The sequence below is a fragment of the Cherax quadricarinatus genome, chromosome 40, assembly GCF_038502225.1.
Source record: "Cherax quadricarinatus isolate ZL_2023a chromosome 40, ASM3850222v1, whole genome shotgun sequence".
NCBI classification, from domain to species: domain Eukaryota; kingdom Metazoa; phylum Arthropoda; class Malacostraca; order Decapoda; family Parastacidae; genus Cherax; species Cherax quadricarinatus.
The window spans coordinates 28,852,378-28,868,840 of record NC_091331.1 but is presented as its reverse complement, the minus strand read 5'-3'; the positions used below and the strand labels follow the sequence as shown (position 1 = coordinate 28,868,840).

At 39.4% G+C, this 16,463-nt stretch overlaps 1 protein-coding gene across 1 annotated transcript in view; it reads right to left on the bottom strand.

Annotated features, from left to right (window-relative positions):
* Positions 1 to 2,227: 2,227 nt before the first annotated feature.
* The window catches only part of LOC128687315 (endoplasmic reticulum-Golgi intermediate compartment protein 1), a 109,867-nt gene continuing 95,631 nt past the window's right edge, over positions 2,228 to 16,463 (bottom strand). Inside the window, exons 7-8 of the mRNA XM_053774708.2 lie at positions 3,042 to 3,164; positions 2,228 to 2,468 (exon numbers count right to left, since the gene is read on the bottom strand). Of these exons, the coding sequence (XP_053630683.1) occupies positions 2,361 to 2,468; positions 3,042 to 3,164 (231 nt within the window). The 3' untranslated portion in view covers positions 2,228 to 2,360. The remainder of the gene's footprint in view (positions 2,469 to 3,041; positions 3,165 to 16,463) is intronic.

Genomic DNA, 16,463 nt, shown 5'->3' with positions numbered 1-16,463 from the left:
TTCTCTTTTATCACACCCTTTACTTCATCATTCCACCAATCACTCCTCTTTCCTCCTGCCCCCACCCTCCTATAACCACAAACTTCTGCCCCACATTCTAATACTGCATTTTTAAAACTATTCCAACCCTCTTCAACCCCCCCACTACTCATCTTTGCACTAGCCCACCTTTCTGCCAATAGTCGCTTATATCTCACCCGAACTTCCTCCTCCCTTAGTTTATACACTTTCACTTCCCTCTTACTTGTTGTTGCCACCTTCCTCTTTTCCCATCTACCTCTTACTCTAACTGTAGCTACAACTAAATAATGATCCGATATATCAGTTGCCCCTCTATAAACATGTACATCCTGGAGCCTACCCATCAACCTTTTATCCACCAATACATAATCTAATAAACTACTTTCATTACGTGCTACATCATACCTTGTATATTTATTTATCCTCTTTTTCATAAAATATGTATTACTTATTACCAAATTTCTTTCTACACATAGCTCAATTAAAGGCTCCCCATTTACATTTACCCCTGGCACCCCAAATTTACCTACTACTCCCTCCATAACATTTTTACCCACTTTAGCATTAAAATCCCCAACCACCATTACTCTCACACTTGATTCAAAACTCCCCACGCATTCACTCAACATTTCCCAAAATCTCTCTCTCTCCTCTACACTTCTCTCTTCTCCAGGTGCATACACGCTTATTATAACCCACTTTTCACATCCAATCTTTATTTTACTCCACATAATCCTTGAATTAATACATTTATAGTCCCTCTTTTCCTGCCATAGCTTATCCTTCAACATTATTGCTACTCCTTCTTTAGCTCTAACTCTATTTGAAACCCCTGACCTAATCCCATTTATTCCTCTCCACTGAAACTCTCCCACCCCCTTCAGCTTTGTTTCACTTAAAGCCAGGACATCCAGCTTCTTCTCATTCATAACATCCACAATCATCTCTTTCTTATCATCTGCACAACATCCACGCACATTCAGACTTCCCACTTTGACAATTTTCTTCTTCTTATTCTTTTTAGTAATCTTTACAGGAAAAGGGGTTACTAGCCCATTGTTCCCGGCATTTTAGTTGACTTTTACAACACGCATGGCTTACGGAGGAAAGATTCTTATTCCACTTCCCCATGGATATAAAAGGAAAATTAATAAGACCAAGAACTATTAAGATAAAATCAAAGAAAACTCAGATGAGTGTGTATAAATAAATGTGTACATGTATGTGTAGTGTGACCTAAGTGTAAGTAGAAGTAGCAAGACATGCCTGTAATCTTGCATATTTATGAGACAGACAAAAGACATCAGCAATCCTACCATCATGTAAAACAATCACAGGCTTCGTTTTACACTCACTTGGCAGGACGGTAGTACCTCCCTGGGTGGTTGCTGTCTACCAACCTACTACCTAGAAATATGGAAATCATTTCATTGAGACATGCCCAGCACCTTGAAGAATTGTCAGGTCTTGTTGACAGTTAAATATTTTTTGACTTTCATGAGTATCAAAGAGCACGTAGAATTAATTTTCAACTTGTCTTCAGTGAACTCACTCTGCCTACCCTCTTATCAGAAAGCCGTACCTATGCCACAGACTATGATTTCTCAAATAAAATGACTAATGTCGAGTTTCTTCTTTAGCACATGAGCATATTGTACACTTCTCACACACCTTTCCCCCTGCAGGGAAAAGAAGTGCTTGGCACATGTTTGTGAATAAAATAATACCTATGGAATGGACTAAATATGCAGATGATGATTCACATAGGAAAGGGGCACCGATTACGCTACAGCATTTAGTTCCTGCAAGTTCTTCTGTCCCATGTAATGCTCAATTAACTCCCCCACAACATCTGTAACAGCCCAATTGGAAAAAGGATATACAGTACTGGGCACATTTTTGGTCTAAACTTCATATCCACAATCCTGTGTATTATGCATTATGCTGTAATACCATATTCCCACACCTATTTCATTTTAAATATTACATGCATCATATATACTCTTAAATATATACATAGAATAAAAAACAACTACATACAAATATCACATACATTTTTTTCATTTAATGTGTATTCTACATTATTGTCATGTCTATGAATTATTCAGAAACAGATTTTTTTTTTTTTTTTAGAAAGTTCCTGGTTCCAAAGAATATAAATGTTTGGGGTTCGACTGTATTAACTTTTCCTTAATGAAAGTATGCATTTTAAGAGATTATTTATTGGAGAATCTGAGATATTAAAAGGGGTCCATGAGATTTTAAAATTATTCATAAAATTATATATAGTATATACATCTAATATCAAAGCAGATACTTTTGCTATATTTATTAATAGTTCAACTAAGTTTGCCTTGTTCAAATTTCTTGAAGACCTTGGAAGCTGTGAAGATGAAAGAATCAATGATGCCAGCAACAGTGAACGTGCCACCCACAATAGCACACACCTGCCAAGAATAGAAAAATGTAGTCAAGTAAATTAGCAATAAACCTAGTTTTAAATCAGTACCTTCTATTACCAGTGATGAATTTCTCTGAAGCAGGCTTAAAGGCAGATAAGCTACAACATGGTTATGTGAATATTACTCCTATAGCTTTCAGACTGAGCAGAGGTAGTGTAAATTATTACAATATCTTGATTATTCTCAACATGTTCTTTTTCAGTACTGAGTAAAGAAAGTCATTTTACAATAGCACAACTCTTCATGACCCCATGTGTAGTCAATAGGCTATAAACCTTATAAACTAACTTTCAATAGAACATCCAATTCTTAGCTAAAAGAGGTTATGATTATCAAAAAGATGTAGAGTTAAACTTAACAAAATATGTCAAGATATCTATGACAATACACTTATATTGCCACAATAATATTCCAAATCAGTATACCAATCTATATTGTATACATGAAAACACACTTCCTGCTTTTGAAACATTTAATGAATATATCTTCTGCACATTAAGGTTTAAATAATATGCACATACTTTCCTGGGTTTTGTCTTTATAATACGACAGACTTACAGTGGTAACAAAAGAATATATGGGTGGTCTTCTCCTGTGATATTTGACGGTGATAGGAGTCAAATCATATCTGAACCACACTGCTGGCACCACCCGACCCCCATGGCTGAACGAGACGTAACTCTAGAAGATAAAAACCAATGCATTTAAATATTAAACATGATTGAAAACAATAATATTTAAAGCTACATTTCAGTACTGTATGAATTTTTATCTATGACAACCCATGATAGCTAGAATTACCAGTCTCTGCTACACCCTTACCCTCCAAATGGTATATCAAGGAAGGCAACTAAAAACATGGCCCCTGCTGCATACATCAAAAAGCAGTCCAGTTACTCCTTTTAAGGAAAAAAAACTAAACTCTAGGTATGTATCAATTTTCCCAACAGATTTCATGTCATAGTAGCCAATTACAATCCTGAGATCCTGGATACAGAAGTTGTTTATCTTTACTAGAATAAGCAGTGAAATACAGAAAGGGAGGAGAAGGGGCATTTTTGTTATAGAAATTAAACTGGTATGTAACATCCAGCTCATTTCACTGAATGACTGCTTATGCAAATAATTTATTATACTGTGTGCAATAATTAGAAGCCTGCACTCTCTAATGTTCAAAATGTATGTGATTATGTTTCCTCTTATTAGACAATGAGAACATGTATACCTAGAGAGGGTTTCGGGGGTCAACGCCCCTGTGGCCCAGTCTGAGGCCAGGCCTCGTGGTGATCAGGGTCTGATCAACGAGGCTGTTACTAGTGGCCGCATGCAAACTGACGTACAAACCACAGCCCATCTGGTCAGGTGCTGACTTTAGGTGCCTGTCCAGTGCCTTCTTGAAAACAGCCAGGGGTCTATTGGTAATCCCCTATATGTATGCTGGGAGGCAGTTGAACAGTCTTGGGCCCCTGATACTTAACAGTGTTGTCTCTCAGTGTACTCGTGGCACCCCTGTTTTTCAATGGGGGAATGTTGTATCTCCTGCCAAGTCTTTTGCTTTCATAGGAAGTGATTTTCGAGTGCAAGTTTGGTACCAATCCCTCTAGGATTTTCCAAGTGTATACTGCCATGCATCTTTCTCACCTGCATTCCAAGGAATACAAATCAAGGGACATCAGTAATTTAGGTGTTTTATTGTGCTTGTGTGTGCCATGAAAGATCTTTGTACATTCTCCAGGTCAGCAATTTTGCCTACCTTGAAGGGAACAGTTAGTGTACAGCAGTATTCCAGCCAAGAGAGAACAAGCAGTTTGAAGAGAATCATTGGCTTGGCATCCCTACTTTTGAAGGTTCCCATTATCCACCCTATCATTTTCTAGGAAATGCGGTTGATACACTGTTGTGGTGTTTTTTGCTCTACTGTATGGTTAGAATTTGTATACCCTGATACAGTTTTAATTTCCTGAAGTTTTCCATATCTGAGTATAGTAGCCCGTCGTTTAACCCTTTGACTGTTTTGGTCGTATATATACGTCTTACGAGGTACTGTGTTTGACGTATATATACTCATAAATTCTAGCGGCGTCAAATGAAGCAGGAGAAAGCTGGTAGGCCCACATGTGAGAGAATGGGTCTGTGTGGTCAGTGTGCACCATACAAAAAAATCCTGGAGCACGCAGTGCATAATGAGAAAAAAAAAACTCCGACCGTTTTTTTTAATTAAAATGCCGACTTTGCTGTCTATTTTCGTATAGTATTTATGGTTGCATTCTCGTTTTCTTGGTCTCATTTGACAGAATGGAAAACATATTATAGAAATATGGAAATGGAGCTCAAATTAGGGGAAATGTTTGATTTTTGCCAATGTTCAAAAGTAAACAAATGATGTCATTGTCCAATAAATGTCCAACGAGCCATTCTAATATGCAGCCATGAATGGGTTGACATAATTTGTACAATTATTACAGTATTGCAGTAGTCTGCATAACAGTAAATCTTTATTTTTTGTTTAAATAAAAATTCAAAATAGAAAGCAAGAGTAATATCAGAGGGGCCTGGAGATGTGACTGATGAACAAAGAAAATGTTATTTTAGAGCCAGGAATGTCCGCATTGTTAATTCTGGACCCTATTTTGAAATTGGCATATTTTTTAATTTGCATGAAATTGGCCAAATTGCAAATTTCTGACCACATTATTGGGTAGTTGAAATAGGTAAATAGGTAGCTTCTTGTACTCAATCTATAGAACAAATGGAGCTGTAAAGAAATACACGTAACTATGAGTTTGGCTGACTGGAACAATGGAATTAGCCAAAAATAGGGCTCAAATTGGGCAAAATCGCCAATTCGTAAATATTGCCGAGGTCACTAACTTTGTGTGAGCGTAATTCCGTAAGTTTCTATCAAATTTCGTTCTTTTGGTGCCATTACCATCAGGAAAAGATTCTCAATAATTTCATAAGAACTTTTTTTTTTTATAAATTTTTCGACACGAGAAGACACCTCAGGATTTGGGGGTTTGACAGTCAAGGGGTTAACCCTTAAACGGTCCAAACGTATATATACGTTTTTTCAACATCTGAAAGTATGTAAAAAAATGTAGATCTTCTTTTTTGTTTTACATTTGAAAACGTGTAAAAAAACTTTTATATACATTTTTTTTGTTATATTTGAAAATGTGTAAAAAAAAGTAGATCTACTTTTGCAGCACTACAAATTTGAACGTCGATCTGTTTGGAGCGTTTAAGGGTTAAAAGCAGGAGGGGATATAGTTTTGGAGTGCTTGGTGCTATTATTTGATAAATGTATGGAAGAGGGTAAGGTACCTACGAATGGGCAGAGAACATGCATAGTTCCTTTGTACAGTGGACCCCCAGTTCGCGATGCTATCGGTATCCGATAAATCCGGTAACCGATGCATTATATCGCAAAAATTTGCCTCGCTTCCCGATACAAAACCCGTTATGCGATGTGGTTCGTACGAGACATGTCTGTGTGTGGCCTGAACTGCCCCGTGTGTGCCAGTGTTTACAAGCCAGCCAGTGTGCGCGCATCTAAGGATACATTCGGTACATTCCATATTATCCATATTATCACTGTTTTTGGTGCCTGTTTTTCCAAAATAAGTCACCATGGGCCCCAACAAAGCTCCCAGTGCCAACCCTTCAAGACCAAGGGCGCTAATGACTGTTGAAATGAAGAAAGAGACAATTGCAAAGTACGAAAGTGGAGTGCGTGTGTCGGAGCTGGTCAGGTTGTATAGTAAACCCCAATCAACCATCTCTACTATAGTGAGCAAGAAAACGGCAATCAAGGAAGCTGTTCTTGCAAAAGGTGCAACTGTGATTACGAAACAGTGACCGCAAGTGTTAGAAAATGTTAAGAGACTGTTATTGGTGTGGATAAATGAAAAACAGATAGCAGGAGATAGCATCTCTCAAGCAATCATTTGTGAAAAGGCTAAGCAGTTGCATGACGATTTGGTAAAAAAATTGCCTGCAACTAGTGGTGATGTGAGTGAATTTAAGGCCAGCAAAGGTTGGTTTGAAAGATTTAAGAATGGTAGTGGTACACATAGTGTGATTAGGCATGGTGAGGCTGCCAGTTCAGACCACAAAGCGGCTGAAAAATATGTGCATGAATTCAAGGAGTACATAGAGGCTGAAGGATTGAAACCTGAACAAGTGTTTAATTGTGACGAAACAGGCCTGTTTTGGAAGAAATTACCAAGCAGGACCTACATTACTCAGGAGGAAAAGGCACTCCCAGGACATAAGCCTATGAAAGACAGGCTTGCTCTGTTGATGTGTTCCAATGCTAGTGGTGATTGTAAAGTGAAGCCTTTATTGGTGTATCACTCAGAAACTCCCAGAGCATTCAGGCAAAAGAATGTCCTCAAGGCTAATTTGTGTGTGCTGTGGAGGGCAAACAGTAAGGCATGGGTCACTAGGGACTTTTTCTATGACTGGTTACACCATGCATTTGCCCCCACTGTGAAAAATTACCTAATGGAAAAGAAATTGGACCTTAAGTGCCTCCTGGTATTAGACAATGCTCCTGGTCATCCTTCAGACTTGGCAGAGTGACTTTCTGGGGACATGGGCTTCATTAAGGTCAAGTTTTTGCCTGCTAATACCACTCCTCTCCTGCAGCCCATGGACCAGCAGGTCATTTCAAACTTCGAAAAACTCTACACAAAAGCTATGTTTAAAAAGTGCTTTGAAGTGACCTCAGACAATCTACTGACTAAGAGAGTTTTGGAAAGATCACTTTAGTATTACTCAGGAAATCGTAATGACGCGATTGCAAACAAACCATACCACGGGCAGGATTTGAACCCGCGGTCAGAGTCTCAAAACTCCAGATCGTCGCGTTAGCCGTGGGTTCAAATCCCGCCCGTGGTATGGTTTGTTTGCAATCGTGTCATTACGATTTCGTGAGTCATGTTAATGACTTTGAGGGGACTTGAGCTAGAGTTCGTCACGGCCACGCTAGCTGGAGATCTGTCTGTAAAAACTTGCATATGTGGTCACAGTGGTGCCTATGCTAACCTTCCTATGGTGTAGAAATATACCTAGTTGGACAAATCTTATTGTGGCTAGCTGGTCCAGTGGCTGACGTGACGGTCTGGAATTTTGAGACTCTCTGACCATGGGTTCAACTCCCGTCCATGGTATGGTTTGATCACTTTAGTATCCTCAGTTGTGTAAACCTTATAGGTAAGGCTTGGGAGGGAGTGACTAAGGGGACCTTGAACTCTGCTTGGAAGAAACTGTGGCCACAATGTGTAGAAGAAAGGGATTTTGAAGGGTTTGGGGCTAACCCAGAGAAGCGTATGCCAGTTGTGGAATCCACTGTGGCATTGGGGAAGTCCTTAGGGTTGGAGGTTAGTAGGATGTGGAAGAGTTGGTGGAGGAGGACAATGAAGAACTAACCACTGATGAGCTGCAAGATCATCTTCAACAGCAAGAGGCCAGACCTGAGGAAACTGCTTCAGAGGAGGGGAGAGAGAAATTGAGGAAGTTGCCTACTTCAAAGATAAAGGAAATGTGTGCAAAGTGGGTTGAACTGCAAACCTTTACGGATGAAAATCACCCTGACACAGCTACTGCAAGCCGTGTTGGCAACCTGTACTATGACAATGTTATGGCCCATTTTAGGAAAGTCTTAAAGTAACGGGAGGTACAGAGCTCTATGGACAGATTTGTTGTGCGACAGAGGTCCAGTGACTCTCAAGCTGGTCCTAGTGGCATTAAAAGAAGAAGGGAAGTAACCCCGGAAAAGAACTTGCTACTTCAAGTCCTAATGGAAGGGGATTCCCCTTCTAAACAATAACTTCCACACTCTCCCTTCCTCCCATCCCATCAATCATCAACAGATCTTCAATAAAGGTAAGTGTCATTTATTCTATTCTTAGTAGAGTAGTAATTGTGCATGTCTTCTTCAGTTTGTGTGTATTAAAATTAATATTTCATGTGGTAAAATTTTTTTTTTTCATACTTTGGGGTGTCAGGAACGGATTAATTTGATTTCCATTATTTCTTATGGGGAAAATTAATTCGGCTAACAATAATTTCGGCTTACGATGAGCTCCCAGGAACGAATTAATATCGTAAGGTGGGGGTCCACTGTAAAGGCAAAGGGGATAAAAGTGCGTGCAGAAATTATAGGGGAATAAGTCTGTTGAGTATACCTGGTAAAGTGTATGGTAGAATTATTATTGAAAGAATTAAGATTAAGATAGAGAGTAGGATAGCAGATGAACAAGGAAGCTTTAGGAAAGGTAGGGGGTGTGTAGACCAAGAGTTTACAGTGAAACATATAGGTGAACAGTATTTAGATAAGGGTAAAGAGATTTTTCTTGCATTTATGGTTAAGCATAAGAGAGGTATTGAAGAGTGAAAACCTAGAAAGTGTAAGGAAGTTTCTAAGGAGCTTGCCAGAGTTATACAAAGAGTGGAAAACAGGGGAAAAGGAACAAGAAAAGGAGGAAAATGCATATAGAGGTGAAAACCAAGGGGTGAAAGTAAGAGCAAGAGTAGAAAACGTCATACAGAGCAAGTTGGAAAAAGAAACAGGGATACATAACATAGCGGAAAGGGGAAGGGAGGATGAGAAAACTAGAACAGGAACAAATGAAAATGAGGAAAGGGAAGAAATTAGCCTAGAAGAAAGTGAACAAGGGAATTCAGATCAGGTGGCAGAACTTAGGAACGACACAGAATCAATAAATATAGGTAGTCAGAACATTTGCAGTTACTATGCTAAAGGTTTGTGCCTATATAGCAGAGATTGTTGGAATAAACACACCAGAAAATGTGCGAACATGTTGAGGAAGGGAAAGTGTCGTTTCAACAAAGAGTGCAGCAGGTACTTCCATCCAGTAATGTGTAGAGCTTCAACGCAGTCCAGAGAATGTTATGACCTGAGCTGCCCAGACCATCATGTAAAAGGAACGCAGCACTACAGAGTTAACAGAGAAAGGGAAATTGAACAGCATTCTTTTTTAGACAAAAAGAAAAAAGATCAAAACAAAGAAAGAGACAAACAGGAGGAATGGTACAGAGAGGACAGGTGGGCAGTAAAATGGGGCGTACCAAACCAGGCATCAGCCTGTCAAGGCCGAATAAGCAAACAAACGCGAAGCCAGTACCGGAGAAACCAGGGGTGTGTACACCAGGAAACATACCAGGTAGTACACCATCAGTGGTACTAATGAAACACAAAGCGAGACAAAACATCCCACTTGGTAATTCCTGCTTCATATTTACAAATATACAGGGTTTGAAATCAAATAAAAATGGCAAAGTTAGTTATGTCAGTGGGCTCCTGACAGAAGCGAATGCCATATTCGGAGCATTTACAGAAACACATACAAGGGATGTTTTGGACGGAGATATAAAGATAAGAAATTACAACATGTAAAGATGTGATAGAATCAATAGGTCACAGGGAGGAGTAGGAATCTATGTAAAGGATACTTTCTGCTGCACAGAAGTGCTGAATTCTACGAATGATATAGTAGAAATTCTAGGCATTAAAGTTGAAAATAGGAATTTGGTAATTATCCTAGTATACAAACCACCATTGGCAACTGCTGAGGAATTCACAGATCAGTTAAGTAAGATAGATAGCTATCTGGATAGGCTAGAAAATTCTACACTAAATATTTTACTCTTTGGAAATTTTAATCTCCCTCATGTAAAATGGAAGATGGCACAACGTAATGTTATACCAGAAATATCCCCGGGAAGCACCCTGGCTCAACAGGTACATACCAGGGAAATAATGAGGTTTTGTGAAAAGTACTCTTTAAACCAACAGGTAATTGATCCCACTAGAAATGAAAATACACTGGATTTGATATTCACAAACAACGAGGAACTGATCAGAGACATAACAGTTTCCAAAACTATTTACTCTGATCATAACATCATAGAGGTTCAAACTAGTATTAACTCAGGGGTAGGAAACTGCATCGCTAAAGTTAGAGACGAGATGTTCAGTAAGTTTAATTTTAACAGTCATAGAATTAACTGGGAAAAAATAAACCAAGAGCTATCAGACATACCCTGGGAATCAGACATGAGCACCCTAAATCCCCACCAGTGCCTAGAGAAGCTGAATACAGAAGCATACAAAGAATGTATGAAACATGTACCATTGAGGAAACCCAGAGGAAGATCAGATATAGAGAGAGCATAGGAGATGGTACAGAAGAAGAAAATGGGTTACTGAACTGCTTAAAAACACAAATATGCTACAACAGAGGAAAGACAGACTTAGCAGAGAGATCACTGAATTAGAGCAAAAACTTAGGATGTCATACCTCACAGAAGAAGTACAAAGGGAACAAAGGGCCATACAGGATATTGCACGAAACCCAAAATATTTCTATTCCTACGCAAAATCTAAGCTAAGAACTACCTGTAGAATTGGACCACTACTGAGAGGAGTCTCATATACTGACGATGAACAGGAAATGAGTGAAATCCTAAAAGAACAGTATGAGTCGGTGTTCAGCAACCCACTAAATGACAGCAAGGTAGAAAATGCAGAAATATTTTTTCACTCCAGAAGAAGGCTGCACAGACCAACTAACTGACATTAGTACAAATCCCGTAGATTTCGAAAAAGAAATGGAAAACATGCCCACTCACTCAGCACCTGGACCAGATTCATGGAATGCTCTATTTGTAAAGAAGTGCAAAGTACCACGAGCCCTCAGTATTCTTTGGAGAAAGAGCTTAGATCTAGGTGAAATACCGGAGGCCTTAAAGAGTGCAGACATAGCTCCTTTGCACAAAGGAGGTAGTAGAGCACTAGCTAAAATTTACAGACCAGTAGCCCTAACCTCTCACATCATAAAAATCTTCAAAAGAGTGATGAGACGGCAGGTTACAAATTTCATGGACCAGCACAACCAACATAACCCGAACCAGCATGGTTTTAGAGCAGGATGATCATGTCTGTCACAGCTGCTGAACCATTATGACAGAATTACGGAGGCACTGGAAGATGACCAAAACGCAGATGTGATTTACACAGATCTTGCAAAGGTGTTTGACAAATGCGACCATGGAGTGATAGCGCACAAAATGAAGGCCAAGGGCATTACGGGGAAGGTAGGTAGATGGATTTTCGGTTTCCTAACACACAGAACACAAAAAGTAGTGAACAGGGCAAGATCCAGCATCAGCGAGGTCAAAAGCTCAGTGCCCCAAGGCACTGTCCTGGCACCTCTGCTGTTCTTCATCCTCACAGCAGACATAGACAAAAACACCCGGCACACTTTTGTATCATCATTTGCAGACGACACTAAAATAAGCATGAAAATCAGTACGGTAGAGGACACTGAAAAAGCACAGGAAGACATAAACAGGGTTTTCCAGTGGGCAGTGGAAAACAACATGATGTTCAATGGTGATAAGTTCCAGCTGCTTAGGTATGGAAAGAATGAAGAACTCAAAAGGAGCACTATATACAAAACTCAAGAGGGTCACCAAATAGAACGTAAGGAACACGTAAAAAACCTAGGAATAATTATCTCAGCGGACCTTTCTTTTAAAGACCATAACAAGACAAAGATCATGATAGCCAGGAAGATGACTGGGTGGGTACTGAGAAATTTCAAAACAAGGGCAACAATGCCAATGGTGACACTCTTCAAATCGCTAGTGCTCCCTCACTTAGAATATTGCTCAGTGCTGATGGCCCTGTTCAGGGCAGGAGAAATATCAGAGCTGGAACAAATACAGAGATCGTTTATGGCTCACATTGAGCCAGTAAAGCGCCTAAACTACTGGGAACGCCTACAAGTCTTGAACGTGTACTCACTGGAGTGGAGGAGAGAGAGGTACATGATAATATATACCTGGAAGGTACTCAAGGGCTTGGTCCCAAATCTGCACACTGCCATAGCAACATACTGGAGTGAGAGATATGGGAGGAAGTGTAAAATAAACCCAGTGAGGAGCAGGGGTGCGGTGGGGACAATAAGGGAACACTGTATCAACATCTGGGGTCCCAGACTTTTCAACATCTTACCAGAAGATATCAAAAACACGGCTGGAACAAGTGTTGAAGCCTTCAAGAGGAAACTAAAAAAGTATCTTCACCAGGTGCCAAATCAACCAGGCTGTGATGCATATGTGGAGCAGCGGGCCTCCAGCAGCAACAGCCTGGTTGACCAGGTGAGCACCAGACGAGCCTGGCCCATGGCCGGGCTCGGAGAGTAGATATATGTACTCTTGAAATTCTTCAAAGGCAAAGGTATCAAAGGCAAAGGTATATGACAGGGTGGATAGGGGGGCAATGTGGCAGATGTTGCAGGTGTATGGTATAGGAGGTAGGTTACTGGAAGCAGTGAAGAGTTTTTATGAGGATAGTGAGGCTCCTGTTAGAGTATGTAGGAGAGAGGGAGATTATTTCCCAGTAAAAGTAGGCCTTAGACAAGGATGTGTGATGTCACCGTGGTTGTTCAATATATTTATAGATGGGGCTGTAAGAGATGTGAATGCTAGGGTCTTGGCAAGAAGTGTGGAGCTAAAAGATAAAGAATCAAATACAAAGTGGGAGTTGTCACAGTTGCTCTTTGCTGATGACACTGTGCTTTTAGGAGATTCTGAAGAGAAGTTGCAGAGGTTGGTAGATGAATTTGGTAGGGTATGTAAAAGAAGAAATTCAAAAGTGAATACAGTAGGGCCCCACTTATATGGCGGGTTAGGTTCCAGGCTGTCGCCAGAAAGCAGACATCACCGGAAGGCAGAATGCCATTTTTTTTTCATTTTAAATGCATATAAATGCCAGACAAGTTTACACTAAATTATGTTAAGTTAGTAATAGAACTAGGCATTAAAAACACACAAAGTAAAATACATTCACAGTACATTCATTACTTATCTTAAAGTATTTGTAATCTTAATGTAGGGAAAGAGGCGAGTAGTACTTATTTGTAGGAAGTCAGGTGCAGGTAGCCCAGGTGTAGGTAGCCCTGGCTCCCCGTCTCATACTTAATATATGATATTTAAAATATTCTAGAGTTAAAATACACATACAGTACACTAATTATTTACCTAAAAATATGTGTAGTCTTAATATAGGAAGAGAGGTGAGTAGTATTTATTTTTAGGAAGTCAGTGTAGGTAGCCGGTAGGTGTAGCCTGCCTGGGCTACACCTACCGGCTACCTACACTGTGGCCCAGAGCCATATTATTAACATCGACATACCTTGTTCACTGAATTTAATCGTTTCTAACAACTACCTTTAGAGGCCATCATAAACGAAGGTAGAAGTAATGAATAATTCGTGACGAAAATTGTAAACAAAAGCGGAGTGGGGGAGTGGCTGGGCCAAACGCAGATTCATACACGTTTTCTCTGATGGCTGAACAGAGAAAACGTAATGTTGTCCCTCCACCCAGCTACCACACAGCTCCACAAGTATTATTATCAGAGCACACATAAAATATGCAATAAATGCCAGACAACAAGTTTACACTAACTTATATTAAGTTAGCAATAGAAATAGGCATTAAAAACACAATAAAAGGCAAGATACACACAGAATGCACTTATTACTTACCTTAAAATATTAATATTAATGTGTGAGAGGTGAGTGGCAGGGTGTTTATTGAATAAAATCAGAATGGCACACCATCATCCTCTAACTTGGCACTTAAAGCAAGAGGCTTACGACTCCTCTTTTTATCACAGCTAAGCTTAGATGCCATCATCAATGAGGGCCAACTAGTTAACAAAAGAGTAAACGAGAGAGAGAACGAGATACAGAGTTCAGACAATGTAAGAATACAAACTGAACAGGTAGTGGGTGATCACTTGGTCAGGCGAAATAAATGCGTATTAATGTGTGTCTACTTTTAGTTCATTCACAAACGTTTGTAAGAGTTTGTAAAACATTTACCTCAATATTTTTTTATAATAATAATAATTACCTCACAATACAAATACTCTTACATTGTGTACAAGTTGTACAAGTTAGTACAGAATAAACAAGCAGCAACAAACCATTTATAGAGTGAATGAGGATATTATTATTATTATTATTATTATTATTATTATTATTATTATTATTATTATTATCATAATAAAAAGCACTAAACCCACAAGGGTCGTGAATTGCTATTTATAGAGTGAAGGCATACGAAAAGAATATTTTTTCTACAGTTATCCCCAAGTTTGACTAGAGAAAACGTAATTCTTCCGACACTCCTTACACAGCTGCTTTGTAAACAAATCTCATATTCACGTCAATTTTTATTCTGAGTTTATGTATCATGTTTATATGCTATGCAACGGGTTTCATATATAATTTTGAGGGAAATATCATAGATGGATTAATGAAAATGCCTATATTAATGTAAAATAAGGCATTGAGTGTGCCCAAGAGTGATTATTATGTAGTATTGGCGCCATAAGTAGAAAGAGACTTAGCGATTTTAACGTGTACTTGCACACCAGCACAGTGTGTAAGTATATTTAGGTACAGGTACACATAAGTATAATTATCAGAGTGCATATAAAATACGCAGTAACTTTAAAACACTTGAAATTTTGGAAAGTTTCCTGACATAATAGATGTGATCACGGAGAATGTAAACAAACCGGGTAGGGTGTGCCGTATTTGAAAGACCCCTTGCCGTATAGCAAATTTTGGTCAATTTGACATCGCCATATTAGTGGAATGCCGTAAGGCAAAACGCCGTAAAGCGGGGCCCTATTGTATAGGAAAGAGTAAGGTTATGAGGATAACAAAAAGATTACGTGTCGAAAGATTGGATATCAGATTGGAGGAGGTGAATGTATTCAGATATTTGGGAGTGGACGTGTCAACAGATGGGTCTATGAAGGATGAGGTGAATCACAGAACTGATGAGGGGAAAAGGGTGAGTGGTGCACTTAGGAGTCTGTGGAGACAATGAACTTTGCCTGTGGAAGCAAAGAGGGGAATGTATGAGAGTATAGTTGTACCAACACACTTTTATGGGTGTGAAGCATGGGTGATGAATGTTGCAATGAGGAGAAGGCTGGAGGCAGTGGAGATGTCGTGTCTGGGTCATTTTTATTTGATCTAATTTCTTTATACGGGATAAATGTTCTTTGAGCAGCATGTATGGTGTTCAGAAAACTGTCATATTGATAGCTCTCTTCATTACCCCAGTCAACAGATGATAAGTGTTTTCTAAGCCCATTGTAATCTGCTAAGCGAAAATCTGGAACTGTTACTGAGTTGTCCCTACTATCATACTTCCATTCTATGCTAAAGGTAATTTATTTGTGATCGCTTGTGCTGAGTTTCTCATTAATTTCTAAGTTATTAACAAGGGTTTCCTTGTTTGCCAGAACAAAATCAAGAAAGTTATTGGATTTAAATTAGACAAGTTTAGATTTAGAAAGGACATGGGAAAGTATTGGTTTGGAAATAGGGTTGTTGATGAGTGGAACAGTCTACCTAGTTGGGTTATTGAGGCTAGGACTTTGGGTAGTTTCAAATTTAGGTTAGATACATATGAGTGAGAGGGGTTGGATTTGAGTGGGACTTGCAAATGAGTGGATAGAGTTATCTGAGCTTATTTCTTGGGTAGCATTGAAAATTAGGTTGGGCAAATGTTTTGTTAGTGGGATGGATTGTAAAGGACCTGCCTAGTATGGGACAACAGGCCTGCTGCAGTGGTCCTCCTTTCTTATGTTCTTATGTAATGTGTGGTGTGAATATAATGCAGAAAATTCGTAGTTTGGAAATTAGAAGGTGTGGGATTGCCAAAACTATTATCCAGAGGGCTGAGGAGGGGTTGTTGAGGTGGTTCAGACATGTAGAGAGAATGGAACAAAACAGAATGACTTCAAGAGTGTATAAATCTGTAGTGGAGGGAAGGCGGGGTAGGGGTTGTCCTAGGAAGGGGGTAAAAGAGGTTTTGTGTGCAAGGGGCTTGGACTTCCAGCGTGCATGAGCATATTTGACA